At 36.8% G+C, this 22,657-nt stretch overlaps 1 protein-coding gene across 4 annotated transcripts; it reads right to left on the bottom strand.

The window, feature by feature from the left end:
• Positions 1-2: 2 nt before the first annotated feature.
• ascc1 (activating signal cointegrator 1 complex subunit 1) lies at positions 3-22,602 on the bottom strand. 4 transcript variants are annotated; one of them, XM_042508514.1, is made up of 10 exons: positions 22,263-22,602; positions 21,503-21,605; positions 21,272-21,369; positions 21,006-21,184; positions 20,751-20,884; positions 19,219-19,338; positions 18,419-18,543; positions 17,750-17,817; positions 13,776-13,920; positions 3-21 (listed from the first exon to the last, which is right to left on the bottom strand). In XM_042508514.1, the coding sequence occupies exons 1-9, from the start codon at positions 22,375-22,377 to the stop codon at positions 13,804-13,806; spliced, it is 1,059 nt and encodes a 352-aa protein (XP_042364448.1). In that variant the 5' UTR covers positions 22,378-22,602; the 3' UTR covers positions 3-21; positions 13,776-13,803. The 4 variants fall into 4 exon arrangements, with proteins under 4 accessions (XP_042364448.1, XP_042364445.1, XP_042364446.1 ...); XM_042508511.1 differs by lacking the exon at positions 3-21 and adding an exon at positions 3,745-3,940; XM_042508512.1 differs by lacking the exon at positions 3-21 and adding an exon at positions 7,385-9,824.
• Between the last annotated feature and the right edge of the window lie 55 nt (positions 22,603-22,657).

Raw genomic sequence — 22,657 nt, 5'->3', positions numbered from 1 at the left:
TGCTGCTGCTGCTTCAACAGACTGAATGGAAATAAGAGAGAGAGAGAGAGAGAGAGGGGGGGAGAGAAAGAGAGAGAGAGGAAGAGAGGGGAAGAGTTGAGGCAGAGATTAGATCCTGCACTAATCATTTATTTCTGCTTACTCGGTTTCATTACTTCACTATCCTTTTTTTCTGTTTGTAAGCTCAGAAACAAATGAATCACACAAGTGGAACAGATGTTTATTGCTGTGCTGGAGATCAATGACACTTTTTATTTATTATATTTGTTGGAAAGAGGCCAGTCTGTGCCAATAAGGAGTTGAGCTCTGTAAAACAGTGAAAAGAGTGACTCAGTTAAAATATCAAGTTGGAGGAAATGTGGGAAATTGCTGTTGAGTTAGTGCCGTAAGGCTGTTATGGCCAAACTGAGCTCTGCTTCTCCATTTCCAGTAGACCAGGGCTGTGCTCACAGCTCTGCAGCAGAGGAAAATGCCTTTCTGTGTGTGTGTGTGTGTGTGTGTGTGTGTGTGTGTGTGTGTGTGTGTGTGTGTGTGCGTGTGTGCGTGTGTGTTTTCTGGTGTGTCAAATTCAGTTTCACAGACAGGCAGGAGGACAGGATAGTAATAATAATAATTAGCACTTTTCTAAACCAAAGCGCACAAAGTTGCAATGCTTCACAATACCAAACCATACAATATAAGAAAACGAGGTAAAACAAAAAATAATGCACATAATATAAATATAATGCACACACATCCATATATGTATACATACAAACATACACACATATATACATAAACATGTATATGCAAAAGAACAGTAGAAAGCAGTATGGAAGCCAGTGAAAATTTTACAGTTTTCTTTTTTATATCTCTTACTTATTCAGTCTTTTTTTGATATTCGGTGTCAAATAAATTTTGAACAGTGTCTGAGTGCTGCTTGGGTGGAGACAGATGGTGATTTGTGGCAGTCTGTCGTTAAACCTCGCTGAAAAAGGGGCTTAAATTGGCGTTATCAACCAGTTGTTGTATCTCCATCAAAGCCAATAAATGCCAGTGACTACTGTGGAGTCATTTGATGACAGAAAAACCCTTTTCAGATGGAGGTCCCTGGAGGTAAATCTTATCAAAAGGGGGATCCATCAACTAATATGTATAAATTTAGGGATCCTTAACACAAAAAAAGATTGAGAGCCAATCCTCTAAACTTGGATCAAAAAGTGCCTCTTTATGCGGATTAGTTTGGTAACTGTGTTTGAAAAGCTCCTGCTAATTTGATATTCAAATGTGAACCCAGCACTCTCCCTAAATTCCCTTTTAAAGTAGTTTTAAAAGCTGTTCCAGTACATTAGCAGCAACATCGCAGTTATGTAGAGTGAAATAATCGAACCGAAACTCAGCACCAATTTTCACATTTCATCTTTTTATTTGAGGTTTCAGTACAAACACAGAACTGTGCTTTTTCCCTATAAACTGAAATAACAGCAGGAGTGCAGCTGACACAAAGACATTTCCCCACGACCAACGATTATCTTTATCAGTTAATCTGCTGATTATTTATCAGCATTTATCAGTATAAATACTGATAATAAAAGGTCTAAAAACATGCAAATGTCACTATAAATCAGCATGAAGCAGAAGTTTTTTTTTAATTTAAAACTTTGAGTGATGCCACTTTTTCTTCATAAATCTGACCTACAGAGTTTGCTGTGCCTGCACATCATTTTAAGTCTGCCCACATTTCTCCTGCTGCTCCCTAAACTCCCCACGCCCTCATTCCCTCCGCTCTCTATTTCACCCCCATGAAGATAAACGTAATCCAGCGCTCTGCTCAGATTCCTGGGAGTTTAAGGTTACCAATATTGGCCGGGGCCGAGTAGCCGGGGGCAGGATCGTGTTCCTGCGATGCTGATTAGCTGGCCGAACTGACTCTAACACTGGCACCGAAACAGTTGATGTGGCAGATGCAGGCTTTCCTGAGTGTGCAGAGCTCCAGGATTGGGAGGCAAGGGCAGCAGGAGAAATGTCCCGCAGCGTCAGCCAGCTGCGCACATCAAAAGTACGAGGTGCTGGACATGATGAGTTAATCAAGAGGCTGTCATTAGTCATGTCATGATCAGGCAGAAATGTGCTGCAGATTAATGGTCACACAGCTGAGCTGGGAAGCATTTAAAGACTGTGTCCTGCTTTGCATCGTTAGCTTTTAAAGATTGTTGACGATGTTATTGGGAAGCCTGTCTTTGGACTCTGGAGGAAACCATGTGTAACAACACCAACAGCAAATGGAGAACATGTTGATGAAAGCTGTGAGCGCTTCATCTTTTCAAGTTTTAGGGATGAGACGACGAATTATCCCTTTTTTAAACTGCTGACAGCTTTTATGTGCTCTCCTCTTCTGCTCTGTCAATATCTGACGTAGCAGCTGAGTGACCAGTTTGCACCGGTTTGCGCTTCACTGATCAGATTGAATTCTCAGTGAGAGATCAATGTCTCTACCAGGTTAATAATTTCAGATCCATCTCTTTAAATGCAGCAGTAGCAACCTTGGGTCTTCATCCTAGTGTTTAATTTCAAAGTTTGGTTTCAGAGAATCACCTGACAAAGGTTCACTTGTAGTAATTACTGTGTGAACATTTGTGTCTCTCAAACTTTACTTATGGGTAAAAAACCTTAGAAGCCATGAAGTCAAAGAGAAATGTTGGTAGTTTGTCAACCTGGACCAGATTAACCCATATTAAATTTAGTCTAAGTGACTACTGATGATAACTATTTTCTAAATTGGTCCAAAAGTGCAGTCGGCAGCAGCGAAACAGGCTAAAATTGAACCTTCGGGGCATTTGTGCACCACTAATTTACATCTACTTAAAGTGCTTGCATTTGTTACTCAGATTATCATTTTTAGTGTTTGACAACTCATGAAAAGGGCCCTACAAAGAATTAAACCATTTCTCCTTAACTTTGGGGAATAGAAGACTGGACCGTTGACCTTGGTCGAGGTCTACGCTCTCCGGACGTGCTAGTCCTTACTGTTTTATATGATGATGATGATAAGGCTTCAGCTTGGTACAAAGATATTTTTGATACATTTTTTTCTACAATATACTGGTTGCACTTTCAGACTTTTAATGGAGGATACAGCAGATAATAGAAGACTGGACCGTTGACCTTGGCGGACGTCTGTGCTCTCTGAGTAACCTGCTGGTCCTTATTGATTTATATTTTATGTTGCTTGTCTTTCTGTGTGTGTACTCTTGTTTTATATTATTTAAAAGATCAATAAAACTGTTTTAACCAAAAAAAAAAAAAATCCCCTTATCTTATATTCAAAAACTGGAAGCAGCTCCACACAACTAGTTGAAAATCATCTTCTACATATCAGAGTTACGCTGTGGAAGAGTGCCTTTAATTGAGAGGGGATTAACTGATGTCATCAGTCCGCCGTGTTCCTCTCTAGGCAGATGTTGATAAAACTTATCTATCCTGTTCACCGAGCATAATCAGTTTACACAAAAGCAGTACAGGAGGAGGAAAGCTTCATTTGAATATCATCAGACAAGACAGCAGGCGGCAAAATTTGAAGGGTTGTTTATCTGTAAACATTTGCCAAATGTAAATACGTCCCTTTTTTCTCTCTTACAAATAGCTTGTGAGGCCCAACACGCCGCTTATCATGGCTGTACATATTCTCACACGATGTAACAACTCCGCGAGGATCGCTTCAGGAATTCCTGGTACACAACAATTAATTGCAACAGGCTAAGGGTGAATGCTTCACACATTTATTTATTCAATCCTGCCAGATTTAAGCAGAATGTTCAAATGTAGCACCTGCTGCCACCGTGAAGAAAAACACGACCCAAACAAATGTTCATTTTCCAACCGAGATTCATCCAAGATGCAAAGAGTTGTTGTTTAAAGTCTGTTCATGCTCATCATCTGATGGAAACTTCTCATCCATGACCTGCAACACATAATCAGTGATCAATATTCGTACTTTAAAGCACTATAGGGCTGCAACTAATGACTATTTTCATCTACAGCTACTGTATTGGTTATTTTTTGATTAATTAATATATTATTTAAGAATCTATAAAAAGAAACGCACAGCCTGGTGCCCAGCAGGATGGGTACTGGATCAAAGAAATATCTAGCGGGGTTTAAACAATCTTCTACAGGAGCTACTTGGTGTGTGTATCTATTTGATTCAACTCTGCCCAATATATAATTTTGGATGTAAAATATCAGAAAATAGTGAAAAATGTCCCAGGTGATGTCTTCAGAATTGTTTTTATGCCTGACCAACAGTCTAAAACCCAACGATTTTCAATTTATACAAAAAAACCCCCCAAAATAAAGCCATAAATCATCACATTTAATAGGTTTGAGAAAGTGAATGTTATGTTGTTACTGCCTCCCTTTGGCGGCTCAAAGGTGAGACAACTCTGACCCCCCGTTCCACGATCGTACCTTGATTACAGAACAGCGAGGCGGCATAATGGCGTGGAATTTCTGCCTTGAAGAGGCAATGTAAAAGCGGCCACCGGACTATGCAGAATTCCTCTTTTGCTCCTACCTTTTTAGCCACATCCCATTTCTTTACTCATGCTGCATCAGGTAGATTATAACAACATGTGATGCCTAAGACAAGTGTAACAGTTTTTAGCAGCGACCAGCAGCTCCATGTATAACAATTCAATGAAATTTACGGATGTTCTTGGATAGAGAGGAAATTTAATCCTAAACAATGTTATGCACGCTCAAATCTTAAAAGTATGTGTAAATCAATTTGTGATGTGCTTTTGTCTTGTGGCAGACTGGAGGAAGAAATCAAGCAATGTAAGAAAACCAGACCATTTAAAAAGATGTACAAGAAGAGATTCTTTTGCGGGGTACAGACATGCCAATGGTGATATTGCTGTTAATGGTTTTCTCCTTTTCTCTTTTTTTGGGTAGTGTTGTTGATTATACATGTATATGTGAAGAGCATGAACAAAGTGGTTTAGCTGTGCTGAGTGTTGGTTTCTGATTGCATATTAATGGGTTAGAATAGGGTAGGACTAGACAAGCTTCTTCCTACTCCTTTTTGGAGATGGCACTTTAAGTTATGTCGCTTTTTAAAAAACTGTTACATATGTACAATGTATATTTTTTTCAATTCAATATCTTATTCCATTGGTCCATCAGTAAATTAGTCCACAAAGCTGTGCCCACCCTATAGCATACGCAACTCTATTTATGAGGCTGAAATTTGCCTCGGAGGTCAAGTGCATGTGAGGCTGTATGCATGAAGACATGCATACGTGATTGCAGCTACTGAGAATTTGCACTTCTTTAAGAGCAAACCTGTACATTACGGTATTAAATACTGATGACACACTGAAACAAACCAGTTGTGCTACTACATTTCCACGACAACAGCCACCACAGCTTGTTTATGTTGCAGTTACTACCTGTAATAGGTGCTACCACTGTAGTGTGCATGAGAAAAAATAGTCTGAATGTGAGTTCCTGGATAGGAGAATCGTCAAAAGAAGTTATTTTGAAAGTTGAGGATAGAATAAACCACATCGGGAGGCATTTAATAAGTAATCTCAAGTGACTTACAGCTGTAAGTGGAGCTGCTCTAAACGCATATAGATCTAATTCAATTGGATTCAAACTGGGTCACACAGCTATTAAAAGTGCAAAGTTAGTTGAGAGCAGTCTGACAGCAGTTTGCATTTGCCAAGAAAAGTACTGTAACTGCTGTTTTTGCACTGCGGGCAGCTGCAGCAGGGGTGGAACAGAGTGCAGCACCTTTTTTCAATTAAATGCACTCAATAGACAGAAGCCGGCTAATATGCTGAACTCTTGACATGCTCAGTCTCAAAAGATGATTTATTTTTAGTCTCCATATCCAGCTTATACCAACTACAATAAATGACAAATCCTCATCACTTTCACGTCTCCACATCCCACCAGTAATGAACAGCATTAAGTGCTGTGTGAAGGGATTTAAGACTGCAACACTTTGGAGTGGATAGATAAAACACTTGAAGTCAGAAGGAGGATTTGTTTAACAGATTATAGCGTCCGATACAGAGGGAGTTTACAGCAGTGCAGCTCAATGTCTGCATATTAAAACTAAATCGATCATGGTGGTAGAGACTAGTTGGTGAATATAGCGAAGCATTTAGCAGCTTTAGAGCCAGATATTTCCCTCAGTGGAGTTGGTGGAGATCAAAAACAGCTAAAAAAAAGGGAGAATATTAGAAACATGACTCAAAATGAATGCTAATGCTGCTCTTTGTCTTCTGCATATTGAATTAGGCAACAAGTTGCCAAAAAAATCACTACCATCACACATAAAAATGTGTGATGGTAATATGTTAATGTGGTGTTTACAATTTGTTCTGCTGTTCCAAATCAGACAGAAAATCAATCAATGCTACTTTTTAATGCTGCTGTAATGTAATAACAAGCTAAATCAATTTGAAATGTAATACAAACACCTGTACAGTCCTTACAGAAGTATTTCACTGCTGAGAGATGGGTTTTCTTTGTAATACTGAGCCATCTGTGCAGTAGAAAGACACAAGTAATTTTGAAATTGGTGCTACATGACCAGAGAAAACAGAGGCAAGCTTGCAAAAAGCAGATTAAGAGGGTGTCCTCCTCCTTTTTCTCTCTCTGTCAAACACAGCCTAAACTCAGATTAAACAGTAAAACTAGGTAGCGTTAATCAAATATAAACCAAGATTCTGTTACTGCGTTATATGTTTCTCAGTTAAATGTCTTGACAAACATACTTTAGTGTACTGTTTGGTTGTAATTTGAGCATTTGCTAACAAGACGTAAGTGCTGTCTTATCATGAAAAATGAAGGCTGAAAAAACTCAGATCAAACTGTAAAACTAGGTACTGCTGATCAGATATGATCCAAGATTCTGTTGCGTTGTTGCCTTATTCTGACTTAAAAAGTTTGAGAAACATTTTAGTGCACTGTTTTGCTGTGCTTGAAGAGCATTTGGTGTCAGTCAACTGCCATATTGTTCGCATTACAACATCCACCAGCAGTAGTGTTTTCTGGTCCGTTGCAGTGCAATGCACTCTGGTAGTTGTAAGATTTCCATCACTTGAGAAAAAAGCAAATGCAGCATCCCTTTTCTTGTTTTCTCTGATGTGTAGCTCCATCTCCAAAAGTATTTGCATCTTTATACTCAGCCTTTTTTATGAAAAGAGCATAGTTTACCACAATGTAATTCTCATTTAAGTTGGTATCAGTGTATAAAATGCTTTTACATCACTGTAAAACAACCAAAGATTTAATAAACAGTTAATATTTTTAACCAATGTATTAAAAAAAAAAAAAAAAGACGAAAATACACTAGTTCCAGCTTCTCAAACACAGGATTTGTTGCTTTTTTATTTCATGCCACTGTAAATTGAATTTCTACGGGTTTTGGACGGTTGGTCAGATAAAACAAATCATTTTAAAACATCATCTTAGGTTGTGCAAAATGGGCATTTTTTTAAGTGCTTTCGGACATTTTGCACATTAAACAGTTATCTACTAAAGTAATAGAGATGGGTCGATAATGAAAATTTGTTGCAGCCCTATTTTAAACTCCTTGTGCAAAGTGTACATAAAGTAAACAGCCGCTCTGAATGACTACCTGCTGTTCAAACACACTGAGCTTTGTGCCTCTCCTCCCTGTGTGAATGCCTCCAGCAGTAAACAGACGTGGACAGCTGCAGGCAGCCTCCAGACTCAGCGCTCTGAATGATAAAGAGCTGCTGCACAGATCACCTGCCTCCTCGCTGGAGACACAGATTAGACATTTCGAATACTCTAGCCTTGGCTGTCCGTCAAGGCCGCTCGTGCCCATTAAGTGACAGAGTGATTAGTGTGACATTCAAACAGCAGTGACACTCAGCTGGAGAGTCACTTTCCAACATGCGAGAACAATCAAAGGGAAGGCAAGCTGTCATATTTCACCGCTAACAATATCCAATTTGAAAGATTCGCCGGCTTCGTCTAGCAGGATCATTTTCACCTTTGTAACTTCTCATGGATAGATGCGTTTGATCGATCAAAAGGCCTTCTTAAAGCAAGCTTATGATTCAAGCTTTTTAAGTGGAAAACATGACACCGAGAGTGCTACCGAAATGTCATCTTAGTGCTTTCTTACTGTCAAGTTCACCCTTTCAGTTAATTGGATTTGGATTAAAATATTCTACAAACCTGATCAGCATTCCTGCTTTAAGGCATATGTGGGTAAAACTTAACCGTGACCTTAAAAAGTAATTAGGCTCTTAATCGATTTCATGTGTGTTATTACTCAGAGCACACAAATCAAACATATCTACTGTATTAAAAGGTCACGTCTGTCAAACATCCTTTTTTTTCTTCCATCAGCAGATGTTAACGCCAGCTCCTTTGAATAAAAGCTTAATTTCTAATTACACTATGAAAAATTGCATAGTGCGGGTCTGAATATCAAAATGTGTGAAAAAGGAGTTTGACATTGATCAAGTAAGACCTATTTCAAACAGTCTTGGCATAAAAAAAACAGCCACTTTGAAAACTGGCATGAAATTAAAAATGCAAATTGGATGGAGGCCTAAACAATATTCAGTTGAGATAACACAAGACTTACTAAACATGAATGAACTCTCATTATTAAAAGATTCAATGTAAGTTTTACGAGCCCCAATTCTTGCACTGCTTTTCTTCCCACACTTTTCACACGGGGGATAAAGTAAATTCATTGGTAAATAAGCTTTTTTTAAAGGCTTGTTTTCAGAAGGCCTAAACATACAGCCTATCTGACTCATCAATACATGCAAACATGCACACATGCCTGCAAAGACAACTCAGCTATTTAACATTTTAATTAAAACCCAGCTCCAGCATCTCCTCCGATCTTCAGAAATAAGCATGCGGATCCACAGAGGAAATAGGTCCGCGGTAACACAAACAGACACTGAGGTCTCATTTATCCGGCTTATTGAAAGGGACGTATGCTAGTCTCGAAATCTCAAGGGTCAGGTTGGAAGTTCCCACAGCAGGAAGCGCAGAGCTGACTAATTAGGGTGAGAGATGTGTCAGGGGAAAGAAAAAAATATGTATGCTGGGCAGTAAGCTCACCCACACAGACAACATAGCTACATGATTTTGTTGAGTCAATCCAAATCATTACCCACACCATAGATAAATCTGTACAAACCAAACTGGCACTCTGTAAGTAGCGTTTTTGTTAAATGTCTCACTTTAATTTCTGACTCAAATTTGACTAAAGTGCATTCATCATCCAAAAAATGGAAAACATTTTGTGGCTCCAGCTTCTCAAAGGTAAAAGATCTTACCTTTTTTTCCTCTTTTACATCTTTGTAAATTAAATATCTTTGGGCTTTGGCCTGTTAGTTGGACAAAACAAGTGATTTAAAGACACGCTTGCAGTTAACTTTGATAAGCAGTATTTTAACATTCAATAAATAAAGAATGGGACAACATAATCACAGACCAAAACAAAAATAACAAGAAGTTAATTGTGGTGAATTTCCGTTCTTGGGATAATTATGAATATTGTGTTTAGCAGCACCCAAAGTCACTGCTGGGCAGCCAACACCTAAAGAGGCTCTACAAAAACAGGCTGCATAGGCAGCAACCTCAAAAAAGCAAAAGATTTTAATCAAGAATCGGCATATTTTAAGTGACATTTTGCTGATTTTTATCCAGGTCTGTGTCACTGCAGTGTATTTGGGGATTTTGACTGGCAGACAGGCAGGGAGCTCTGGCCGCTGGCCGCATGGAGTGTGCCTTAACATACACACACACAATCACCACACAGTGGTGAAAGGGACCTGGAAAAAAAATCAGCAAAGTATTACATACATATCAATAGATATGATGCCATACAATAGTTGAGATAGTCTTTACCAAAAAGGATGTTCAGTCAAAAAAGACATGTATGTTGACTGTTGTTAAGGGCCATTTTAAAAGTTTTAAACACATTTTAAAGATAATCAGGATAATATAATGAATTGCTTTTAGTTTGGCCTGGGATAATCTTGACATAAAATGTTCAATTCCTATCTATAAGCCTATCTATAACACACTATAATGGGGGTGTAAGTGCATAAACGTGTTTATAATAAACACATAATGAATTACAATACATTAAAAAATAGCTATATTATAAAACTTACAATTGTTGCAAAACACTGTACATTAATAAACACTTAATGTTATGAAGCAATTTATTCAACATTTGTTCTGTGCTTATTAATTTTTCATAATATTCTAACATTGTATACACTTACACTTGATTGTTCAATGATTTGAGAAAATTTTCAACTAATTGACCAATACTAAAAACATAATTGTTCATCGCAGCTGTAGAGTTAAAAAGACCTTCAACAAGGAACCCATTAGTTTATTTGATAATCAATTAATCGGTCTGAGAATTTTATAAGCAAAAAAAGTAAACATTTTCTGATTTCAGCTTCTTAAATGTGAATATTATCTGGTTTCTTTACTGCTCTATGACAGTAAACTGAATATCTTTGGGTTGGGGACAAAACAAGAGATTTGAGGGTGTCATCTTGGGCTTTGATTGTCATTTTTCACCATTTTGTCAGACTGAATAGACCTAAGAACTTATCAGCTAATCAGGAAAAAGACTGACAGATTTACTAATAAGTGTTAGTTGCAGCCCTATAGTCCAACATGTTCTGGATTTATGCAACAAAACGCAGATACGGTCATTTAAATAAACACATAGTGCGAACATTATATATTGAAATAAAGTGACAAATTCAGTTCCTGCGGATAATGTATGCTGCTTCACATGTTTTCACTACCATCATTAGTGAAGACATCTGCCCAGCGCATCCTTAATCATGCTGCTGCCAAAGCAAACAAGGACGCACGTTCTCAATGAATTTCATTACCTTGCAAATCATCTTCTGTCTCTGCCTCTCTGTGTGCTTATGAACAACAGTTTTGGCAATTCCCACAACTCTCACTGTTACCTGAGAGTGGCGTGATGTGGCTGGATGTGTACTCCTGACCCACTAACAAGCATGCTCTCAGGAGACAGGGAGTGGATAATTAGGCCTTTCCTGGGTCTGAAAAGATAAATTTTATGGACGGCTTGGCTGGCTGGCTGGCTGGCTGTTTCCCCGATGACGAAATTTGCATGTCCCTGTCTAATGGCGTCTGTTGACATGGGTCCAGGAGAACAGGGGGAAAAAAAAAGAAGAAGTCACGCCACTGCTGAAATGGGAGGGTGGACAGCAAGGGACGGCAGAGCTGACAAACAAAAAGCACCCTCAGTTTTCATCAGTGTAACTTTTGGCCGCTCTGCGATCGACCTCCTGCATGCCAAGCAGAGCGCATCGCCAGCTGAGGGGAGGGCTGAAAAAAGCTCTGACGGCGAGAGCAAGTGGCACACTCTGTGTCCGATGTCTGTATTCACTGACACACTCGACAGAAGGGAGTGGGAACGAGGTTGTGGCTTCGTGTGGGGAGGGCACAGATAAAAAAGATGGAGAAAAAAAACAGCCCAAGACTGGTGTAATAAATCATGTCAGTGACGCATTAACACATTCATGAGGCAGTGAGATGAAAGGAAATGGGTAAAACTTGGGTATTATCAGTGTGAAGCCAGAATTTTGGACAGCTATGAAAGTTTTCTAGTTTGGTACACGACTTATTTTGAAACTATTTCCCTGTTAACTCCACTTTTAAAGTCTCAAAATCTGCTGGTAGAAGTGTGAGTTTCTCAAAATATTAGCTGAAGAGCAGTGATAAAACTTTGATTATTTCAGCTGTCATGGTCGACAGGTGAGATGGTGCAGCATGACACCATAAATTATTAAAAACATGCCATTAATACTGACTTCCTGTGTGACCGGACTGAGTGTATATGAGATGTACCGGCCACTGACCTCACAAGGATGGACAGAGCAGCTCGTACAGTAACACTGTACTGGGATACTGATAATTACCAGGTGACAAAACATAAATGATCAACCAGTGACTGAAGAAGAAATACTCAGCAACCAACAACAAAAGCAAAAGAAGTACTAGTAGTAGCAGTATTAGTGAAGATGAAGCTAAAGAAGTAGTAGTAGTACTGAAGAGGAGGAAGTAGCAGTAGGAGAGAAGGTAGTAGTGTTAGAGGTGGTAATGAAGAAGAATCAGAAGAAGAAGAAAAAGAAGTTATGGTACTAGTAGATGTGTTGGTGAAATAGAAGAAGAAGACGATGAAGAAGACGGAGAAAACGGAGATGAAGAAGAGGTCGTAGTAGCAGAGAAATTAGTAAAGAAGAATTATTAAAAGAAGAAGCAATATAGTAGTAGTGGTAGTAGTTGTAGTAGAACAAGAAGAACTAGATGAAGAAAAAGTGGTACTAGTACTACTAGTAGAGGATTTCGTAGTGGTAGTTCAAGAAGAAGAAGGAGAATAACTAGTTATAGCATTAGTATTAGTAATAGTGGTGATGGTAAGAAGTAGTAGTAGTAGTGGTACTAGAAGTATTAATAGTAGTAATACTAGTAATGGTGGTGAAAAAGAAGTAGTAGTAGCAGTGGAAGAAGAAAAAGTAAAATAAATAGTAGAAGAACTAGAAAATGTAATAGTTGTAGTAGAAGAAGTAGTAGTAGTTGTAGAAGCAGAAGTAGTAGTAGAGGAAGTAATTATAGTAGTAGTAGTTATAGTAGAAGACGAAGAAGAATAGCAGTGGTAGTAGAAAGAAATGGTAGAAGAAGTAGCATAAGTAGTAGTAGTAGTAGTAGCAGTAGTGGCTTCTAAATAAGTATTTACATCAAAATGTACTTTAAGTATGAAAAGTTACTGTAGTCTTTACACTAAATGTCCCTTTCAATGTGATGTAGTATTACATGTACTAGATTTCTGACTTATTCATTTTGGATGAATGTGTAATCACCACTTCAGTGTTTCTGTTGGTTGAGGTGGAGCTAATTGAAACGTCATATACTATGGAGTAATTTAATCTTCAACAGTACATCATATTATGTACATTCATCATATGTCTTGGTGTATTTGAATCAAATGGGAATACCCAAGTACAAGTATCTCAAAATTGTACCTTAGTTTCCTTTTTGTTATTTGGTATATTTGTACAAGCAACCTAATTATGATCAGTGAGCAAAGAGTGATCTAAAGCCTCTTATCTGACTTCATATCTTCAACAATCCACTTTCCAAAAAAAGTCACTTATGTCCTCTAAGATAATATACTTCTACTGTAATTCCCATCCAAAATAAAAACATTTCATTTTAAAAAAAAAAAAAAACATATTCTCAGACATGCAAAAGTAAACAAACTCTACTTTTAAAATCCTAACAAAAGTATTTCAGGGTAAACTGTGAAGTTGCTTGTTTCATGTTTTTTTTTTTGATTGCCTTTTCCATCAAAAATGTGTTTTGTGTCATTTTCTTTGATGTTGTGTGACTCAGATACCCTGAAGAGAAACAAATGTATGGAGACTTAAGTAGAAAATTTGACTACCTAGAGCATTTCAGAGTGATTTTGCGTGCATGTTTCATCTTTTGAGGGAGCTTTAGTTTGAACTTTCAATCATTCTGCGCTCTGATCATTTTATTTCTCTGCAGTTCCTGAGGGGTTTTAGAAAAAGACTGGCTCAGATACAGAAGGAACAAGTCATTTGCAAAAAAAAAAAAAAAGAAAAGAAACCAAACCTTATGCTGCCACCTACTGGACAAGACCATCAAGAGCGCTTTAATGTTCTGCTAAACTGGAAACTTTCTCATAATTACTTTCCCACCTTGGAATATGCTCGGCCGTGCTGCAGCTCATGAGAAACTGGCGCTCCCTGCAGAGGTGTAGTAGCCCGTACAATCTGTCGAATATCTCTGGGACAGCAAGACCGTATTCAGCTCAAACCCTCCAAAATGATAATCACCAAATTTCTGCAATGAATAAAGGAAACGTCTTAAAGAAGGAAATACAAACTTTAATTAAACAAAACTTCACCATCATTATACTTAAGAGTCTGTCTGAGAGCAGCTGGAAATCTTGAAATCTTTGAATGTAAATGTAAAACCTACTTATTCAGCCAGGCTTTGGACCATGAATAGGTTATAGACATTATTTACATTTTCATTATTTTTTATATTTATGTTGTAATTTTTTTTTCATTATTATTATAATTCCTCATCAATTTTGTTTTGTTTTTTCATTTTTTTTATTATTAATTGTTTTTTTTATCATTATTATATAGCTTTTAAATCTGTTTAATTGTCATTGTTTTTATTCTTGTTTTGTCATTTTATCTGGTTCTTTGATCTTGTTGTTTTGCTCTCTTTTCCTATCATTACTGTATAGCTTTTGAATTTTTTTTTTTTATATTTTCATCATTTTTATTGTCTCGTCCCCTGTGCAATGGTCTCAAATTCTTTTAGTTTTTTTGTTGTTTTATGATCTGCAGTATTTCTGTTACATAATCGGTTTCTAAGTCATCCGCGGAGCACTTTAATATGTTCCACCCTGCATGAAAGGTGCTTAGTCTGATTGACTGATTGATTGATTATACCTTATTTTTCCAATATAACACAATTTCCTGATATGAAAAGGTTTGTCTAACCACTGAATGTTTCGAAAAGCCATCACTATTTTCAAAGTCGACCTCACTTGTTCAACTTTGTGCAGAAAAAAAGATAAGCTGTCACTCACAAACATGGTGTTACCATGGTTACTGGCGACCGAGCATTTGGTAGGCACCCTTGTGTCATTTTCAGAGAGAAGAAAAACGAAAGGATTTTGTTATTCAAACAAAAGATCCTCTCTGCACCAGAGAAGAAAGGGGGGTGAATTTCAGAGCTTTCTTTTTATCTGCAGTGTCAACTTGGAGTCAAATTTCAGTCGTCACACACACAAAGAAACTGAACCTGGAAGATTTTAGAGTCTCGCTCTGAGTGCTTCTTCAGAAAAATCTATCGAAACTCTCCTCTCTGAGCTTTAAAGGTGTATTCTTCTCCCCTTAGAAAAAAAAGATACAATCAATAGACTCTTGAGCAGGAAATCTTTAAAAAAAAAAAAAGATTTTTAGCACACTATATTTCTGCATTTCTTCATTGTTAAACAATGACCATGACTGATGAAAATCTATCTGACGTGAGGCAGGAATCATGTTCACAGATAAGCTGTGGTGGATTGTAACTAAGTGCATTTACTCAAGTACAGTACTTGAGTACAAATTTGAGGTACTTGAGTGTTTTCTTTTCATGCCACATTATACTTTTACCCCACTACATTTCAGAGAGAAATATTTTATTTTTTACTTCACTACATTTATCTAAACACTTACGTTACTTTACAAACTAAGTTTTTGAATCAAAACTTATTAAGAGTTTAAAAAAAAACTTTTGTAATAAATTAAATTAAAACAGTTTATACGAGTACAGCTGCAACAAATAGTTGATTAATCAAGCAGTCAAATGACAAAATTAATTGCCAACTGTTTTGATAAACATTTACGTTTTTTCCTATTTTTTTAAATAATTTTGAGTTTTTTTTTTTTTTTTTTTAAGTTTAATCATTTTGGCGTTTTTTTTTACTTTTTTAAATGCAGGATCTGCAAAATGTTTCCACAGCAACACCCTTGGGATGGCATTAAATTAATAGCGGTAATCGACAAATGAGAGGCACTGCCTGCTAACTCCCTCCGGACCTGGGTGGTGCAATGCAGTAACTTTAACTGAAGAGCAGCAAAATTAACCAATAGACCAACATGCATAACCAGTCAAAAGTTGAAATGTGTGTCAAAGGGTTAAAAAGCTTGCACTATTAACTATCTGTAGGTGGACTATCCAAAGACAGTGTTACTTTATATGATTGGTGTCCATTTTATGAATTTTTATGGTTTATGACTTTCTATTTCCCTGATTTTTTCTTTTTTTTGTCTCATTGCAGTCATGAAAAGTTTTAATTCTGGTTCAACCACGCAAAGAACTGTGTAACTTTATTTTTTAATATGCTATATAACTAAAACTTATTATTAAGATTACTTTATTTGAAATTTAGTGTATGTATGTTTTTATGTATCATGTGCTGTTTCTACCACTTTGGAAATAAGTGTTTTTACTGATGCTTTTAAATGCTATCCTCTGGGATTGTCTTTGTCATAACACTCGTGTCAGTTGTTGTGCTGTAAAATCCCAAATTAAAATCAAATCAACATCGTACTATTATAAGTCCTGAAAGACGAGACTGTAACAGGCTCGTGATCACTCGCTTGTCTTTCCTAAACTGTAACTTGTACATAAACAACGTATATGTTGTTCCCGTGCAGCAGGTCTTCAGACCTTTTTTCATCCATTCTTCCCACATTTATATGCAGTTTCTATGTAATATAATAGGAAGTTAAGCCATTTTCACAGAGGACATCCTGACATAAGACAGTAGGAAAAGCTCAGGTGTAAATAAAATTAAAGTTGGCTGAATTTAATTTAGCTGCATCAGTTTCAGGTTACAGGGGTTGTGCATACTGGCTCACTGTCACACTTGAACTTAAACAGGGACATCATTAATGTAATTAGTAACACCTGTGCTTTTTTAAATATGACAAATCAAAATGCCTGTTGTGAAAAAGGTCTGTTTGTTCATTTCAGCCAAAACAGAACATCACATTACAGATTATGGACTGGGCATAAATATAAATACTAAACACCTTTGTGATTTGAAATTGGGGCAACCACGACAGGCTTCTGAGTACATCAGGTGGGTTAACGTCTAATTACACACTGCAGCTGGTCTGAGAACATAATCTTTTAGTACCCGCCTGATATCATAACACCATTATGATCAGTAGGAGCAAGTCAGTCCCAAAATTAACCAGATTATCCCCTGTGCATGCTCAAGTGGTATTAGAGTGTTCCCCTCCAAAGAACAAATCTCTCTATTTTTAAGACCTATTAATTGCAAGCTCTCATGTCCCAATGGGACTCCAAATGCAAACACAGTTGAAAAACCTCTACACAGTGTACTGAATATGCAGTGTCACATCAGTTGTATGGTGCAATACTGCTGAAGGTGCATAAATAAAGTAATCACAATCTAGTTTATTTCTACATATAATTTAAAATTAACATTTCTCATATAATCTAAGGTATGATTTACCTATTTTTTCTGGATTTAACAAGAATTAATCATTTTTAAAAGGGTGCTTGAGGACTTTTTTGACAATTAATATTATTAATAAATTATTTTATCCACTTATTTTATTGTATATGTGATGGAAATTTTCATTCTATGTTATTTTGAAAATTGAACATAATTAAACAGCAATTGAAAACCTATTATTTAGTTTGGTCTTTGAGTCATGCTGTTCTTCTTTTTCATTAATTCTCTCATTTTAATATTCTTACTGTTCTCTCTCGTGTTGTCATTTATCTGTTTTTTTGGGGCTTTAAAATGTATTTAAATCATTTTATTGTATCACGTGCATTTGTCACAAATCGTTAGGAATTTTTTTTTCCTTTTTTATGTCTTATTATCAGCTTGTGAGTCATCCGTGCAGCACGTTGATCTGCACTACTTATATAGAAGGTGCTAAATAAATAAAGTTTGACTGGTTGAATTTTAGAGCAGGCCAATATTTGGATTTTTTCAAATATGTCTAATGGATAAAATCTTTCAAAATACTTTTGTATTCTTTTGAAATCAAGTAGTAAGCACAAGTCTGGATGGCCGTAATCCAGCACTATGTAAAGAGGCACGCAGGAGTAAATTTCCTCTCACCTTTAATATGTTTCTGGCGTCAAAAGCCTCCCTTTCACTCATGGTTTGTCTCCCAGGTGTGTCCTCAACTGAAAAAAACACCAGAGAGTGAAAGATAAGCTGAACAATCTGACACAGAACAATCTCCTAAACAAATAAATATGTTTACTTGCTGCTGCAGTGGGCAATAGAAAGGTGACAATCAAGGTCATTGAGTTGTGAAACAGCGACTCAGGAGATTAAAAAAAACACTGCATTTTAGTCATTCAGGCAAACATGGTCAGCAGTGACACGGCCCCTCCCTTGTGCTGTGTTGTTGGTCAGCTCAGTACAAATTTGAGAACTGGGGCTGGACTTTATCCACGGCCAAAATGAATGCAGCCATTGTCAGAGTACTTGGAAAACATGCCGCTCTGTGCACGTAAACAGCGCTGCGGCCAAACAGAGAAGTGGCTGCCAGATGCCTATCTTCAGGAATTTGTTGTTGTAATTGCTGAAGACTCGGCTTTGTCGTCACTGCAGCTCAGGTCCAAGCCAACAGATAATGAGGGGACATTGACAAATAGGTTCAGGACAGGAAGTACCACTGTGGTCACAGAGCAGAAGCTACCATAGTGGTCACAGCAGGTCAATAACTTTGTTTCTGCACAGGCTACTAGCACGCATACTGCTCGCATGCAATGTCTTCACCTGTGGAGTCCTTCCTGAACAGAGTGTTCATCACTGTGCCGTGCAGCTTCACTCTGTCCCACTCTCTGACCATCAGCCCTGCTGAGACAAAGTGCTCCACCAGCCGGTCAGCAATCACCTGCAACCTAAAGAGCAGCGATAGTAAAAGATAATGAGGTGACACTTTTTGGATTATATTTCCAACATGTAAAATACAACAAAAACAAAAAACTATGAATAACAAAAGGAAAAAAGACATAATAAATTCCAACCACAAATTGCCTCCATTTACATGCGTGAAAAGGAGTAGGAAGAAGGATAAACGTATTTAATCCTACCCCTTTACTCAATAATTAAATTACTCCCCTATAGAAATCCTAATCATATCATATGTAGTCGAATACACATATACACACCTATATATATAAATATTTACAATTCTTTCAATACATTTGATGTACAATAATCTATTTATATACAAAATAGAAATATATTCACGTACCCTTGTAGATTCATATGAACTATCTACATATTTACACAAAGCAACATTTTTTCATAGTACGAACACTCAGAATCTTTGATTGTAATATTCCCCTAAAATCATTACCCCCTTCACTTTCATAGAATATTTTCTGAATATTTCCTGAAAGTAGGTTTTTCCAAGCTTCATACATTATTTGTGCAAGTTGAAATTCAACAAGATCAAAGAATTTGAACGTTTTAGACTTTCAGAATAATAAATTAGAGTTGTCAAAAAATCCCACAGTATGCACTTTGCAAATGCATTTATCTTTCACAGGATTTGTTGCTGATCCACTTACTTGTCTGACTGATCTTTCACATTGACTTTGGCGTACAAGACGTCCACCATGGCTGGGTCATCATTCATGTACTCTATACCTGTCACCTCCAACTGTAGTGGATTTCCTTCTGTGATGTCCCTGACAGAGGACAGCAAAAAGAAGATTGCAGTGGCACCTGGCACATTCTCCAAGTTTTCCATTTCAAAATAACATTTTCAACAAAAAAAAGAGAGAGGTGACTAGTTACTCTATAAATAAATGTAGATCAAAACTCATGAAGAACCAGAAACAAAAAATACTTTTCTAGAAACTCATTTTTTAGACTTCTCAGAAGAACCTTAAGACCATTTTTTACATCTGAGCACAGAAAACTATATGTTTATTATTGTAAATAAATTATTTTAAAATCCAACCATTACCATGTTCCTTGACTATGTATGCTATTATGTAGCCACATAATTGCCAGAAGACTGCAGCAAAGTACTGTAGCCCACTTAAATCAATAAACACCAAACCCAAATGAGTTTATCTCTTCCCAAAATAAAGTTTACTAACCGGCGTTATCTGTACTCATATTATCATTTAACATATTTTCTAGTCTTTTTTACAAATAAGATCTGAAAAGGAGCTGAAAAAAGTTTCATAATTGAATGTGTTCATTCACTGTGTCCATGGAAACGAGACAAACAAAGCCACAGAGGTTTCCTTGTGCAGAAAAGACGGTACATTTACTTTTCTGATAACTACATCACTGCATAACTCATAAATGATCAAAGAAGCTTAATATTTGCTTTTTTGTGATGGTGCGTATATAGGCAATTTAAAGATTTTGCCGCATTTTCTTTCACAACTTTTTTTTGTATATTTGTATATGGATCAGTTAAAAGGCACTTGGAGCCTGAACCTGCACCATCTCACACAGTGATAAAACATTATAGCTGCTCCGGCTGCTCTAAACACCTTAAAAAAATCCTGCTTGTATTATCAATTTATTTTTTGAAAATTCTGAATTTCATAACCTTTAAAACAGAATAAAGGCAATAATCTGAAAACACAAATAATTATCCATTCTGTCTTCTCCTTTGTATGTGAAACTGGGTTCACTTGTAATCTTATTATCCAACCATAATAATTAAATCTAACAAGTTTCAAATTAATCCGACCTTTGAAAGGTACATCAACAGTTTAGTTTAACAATATGGTGCAGCATAAGCCATGGAAGAATCCATTAAATTTTGGAGAGGATCAGAATCACAAGGCAGGTACGCAAATTATTTTTTACTTTCATCGATATTGTCAGAAAGAACATTTTACATCAAGCTTTAGCCACACTGATAATACTGGTTAGCAGGATCAGTTCATTGTTGGTTTTCATGGTTTTAGATACCAACAAGAAAAATATGAAATACTACTACATTTATGCTTTAAAGCTGTCACTTTAGTTTTATTTTCATAAATTCTTGTTTTTGTTTAAAATAAGTATAGCAGTGGTTAGTGGTTAGTGGTTACACATTTAAAATTTTAGTATAAGAACTTTGTTTGGCCCCTACCTGATGAAGTTTTGACACTCTTGGAGGTGTTCACCTGCTTTTCTCACTTCTGTGTCATTCAACAGAGCCAGGGTGCCGATGGTCAGGTGAAGCTTTGCAGGATTCTGAAAGATGCTTCCCTCCACTCCATGATCCTACACATCAGGTAACAGCAATTTATGAATAAAGAATAATGTTTTATTTAATTAGCACTTTTTAAAACACACATGAATAAAGAATTTATTGATGATATAATTTGCCACGCTTCTATAGTACCTGTGAGTACTGCTGCAACACCTCATCTTTAAAGCTCAGGAATCCTTCTTGAATTTTGGGATCATTCAGAGGGAATGACAGGAAGTGCGTGAAAGGCTGCTTCTTCCGGAAACTCTCAACAAGGACCTCAACTCGTGTGACTGCAGATGAGACTGCAGCTTTATGGGATCCTGTGATAACTGCAAAGCAAAAGAGGCGAGTTGAAACAAAATCTTTTGTTTCAGGGAGTCCTCTCTAACTTGTTTAATCGTGCCCATAATCCTCACCTATCTGTCCTTCCACTCCTTGTTTTGGGATGCTGATAGATGTCTTGGTGTCAAACTCTAGACGTTTGCGTGTCTCTCCTTTTTTCCCAATGATGTATCTGGAGAACAGTCAAGCAAACAAACACAGAAACACAGGCACACATTGTGCTTCTTAGAAACAAAATCTTTTATCTATTTTAAGATGTGGAAGATAAGAACAATCAAAACATTTGCACTGCGTAGATAACTCACTTGTAAAGAACACTTGGCACATCAATGGCACAGCGATATCCCTTATCAGTCTGCTCAATGAGGTTGGTATCACAGGTTTCATCTGCTGCAAAGTCTTCGATCTCTAAACATAATAAAAAAAAACATATGTTAACATGGGCAATGCTGGAACTGAAGTTACCTCTTTCTGTGTGTGTGCTTTTGATTGGTTTTTGCTTTGTTTCTTGATTTTTCTTTTTGTTTCTGTTTTGTTTTGTTTTGAACTTTCGATTACATATGATTATTACTGTTTTGTCATACATATTTGTGTATTTCTCATGCTCTTTTCATTGGACTGTAAACTGTGAAGATAGGGGTATATGTCCAATTCATAGGTTAATTTTGGAAAGTAATATCAGAATCAGAATCAGAAATACTTCATTGATCCCTGGGGCAAAATCATGGTTCATTACAGTCACTATGATGCCAGCATAAGCAGAAATATGTACAAGCACAAGTATATAAAAATATAAGTGTAAAAATAGAATTTAAATAAAAAGAAATAGAATTTAAATAGTTAAAAATGTAAAAATGTCACAAAAAATAATAAATAAATAAATAAATGTGAGAAATACAGTAACAGACAATTAGCACTTATATTTGAATATCTAAATTATAATATGGATAATGTGCTGAGTGTGTAAAGTGGGTCAAACGTAAAACTGTGGGTAATGAACATGAAAAAAAACAAAGTATGATAAGCATGTGAACTTTATTGCAAACACCTCCTTTAAAAACGTACCTGGTGGTCCCATGTAAGAGTAATCTTCTTCTTCCTCATATTGTTCTTCCTTTATGACATTTCTTCGGTATATTCTTCCATTTATATTGATAAGAACTGGGCGTAAAACGTCCATAATGTAAACTAGCTAACGTTAGCTTCACTTAAACGAACCTAACAACAAAAATACACCTCTGAATATCTCGCTAGCAAGTTAGCTACACGAAAAAATAGGCGTAAAGGAGCTTTTGTGGTGTTTTTAACACTTTAGCTAGCTAGCAGCTCGAAACACACTTGTCAGTTGGCGTTCACGTAGCAGTTTCCCCTGCTTTACGACACACAGCAGCACAATTTAATGTTTAGTAGATCTACCAATGAAAGTGAACGGCAGCTCCGTCATCCCCATTTGTTTCAAA

Source organism: Plectropomus leopardus, chromosome 19, assembly GCF_008729295.1.
Source record: "Plectropomus leopardus isolate mb chromosome 19, YSFRI_Pleo_2.0, whole genome shotgun sequence".
Classification (NCBI taxonomy): domain Eukaryota; kingdom Metazoa; phylum Chordata; class Actinopteri; order Perciformes; family Serranidae; genus Plectropomus; species Plectropomus leopardus.
This window is presented reverse-complemented; position numbering and strand designations above follow the sequence as displayed.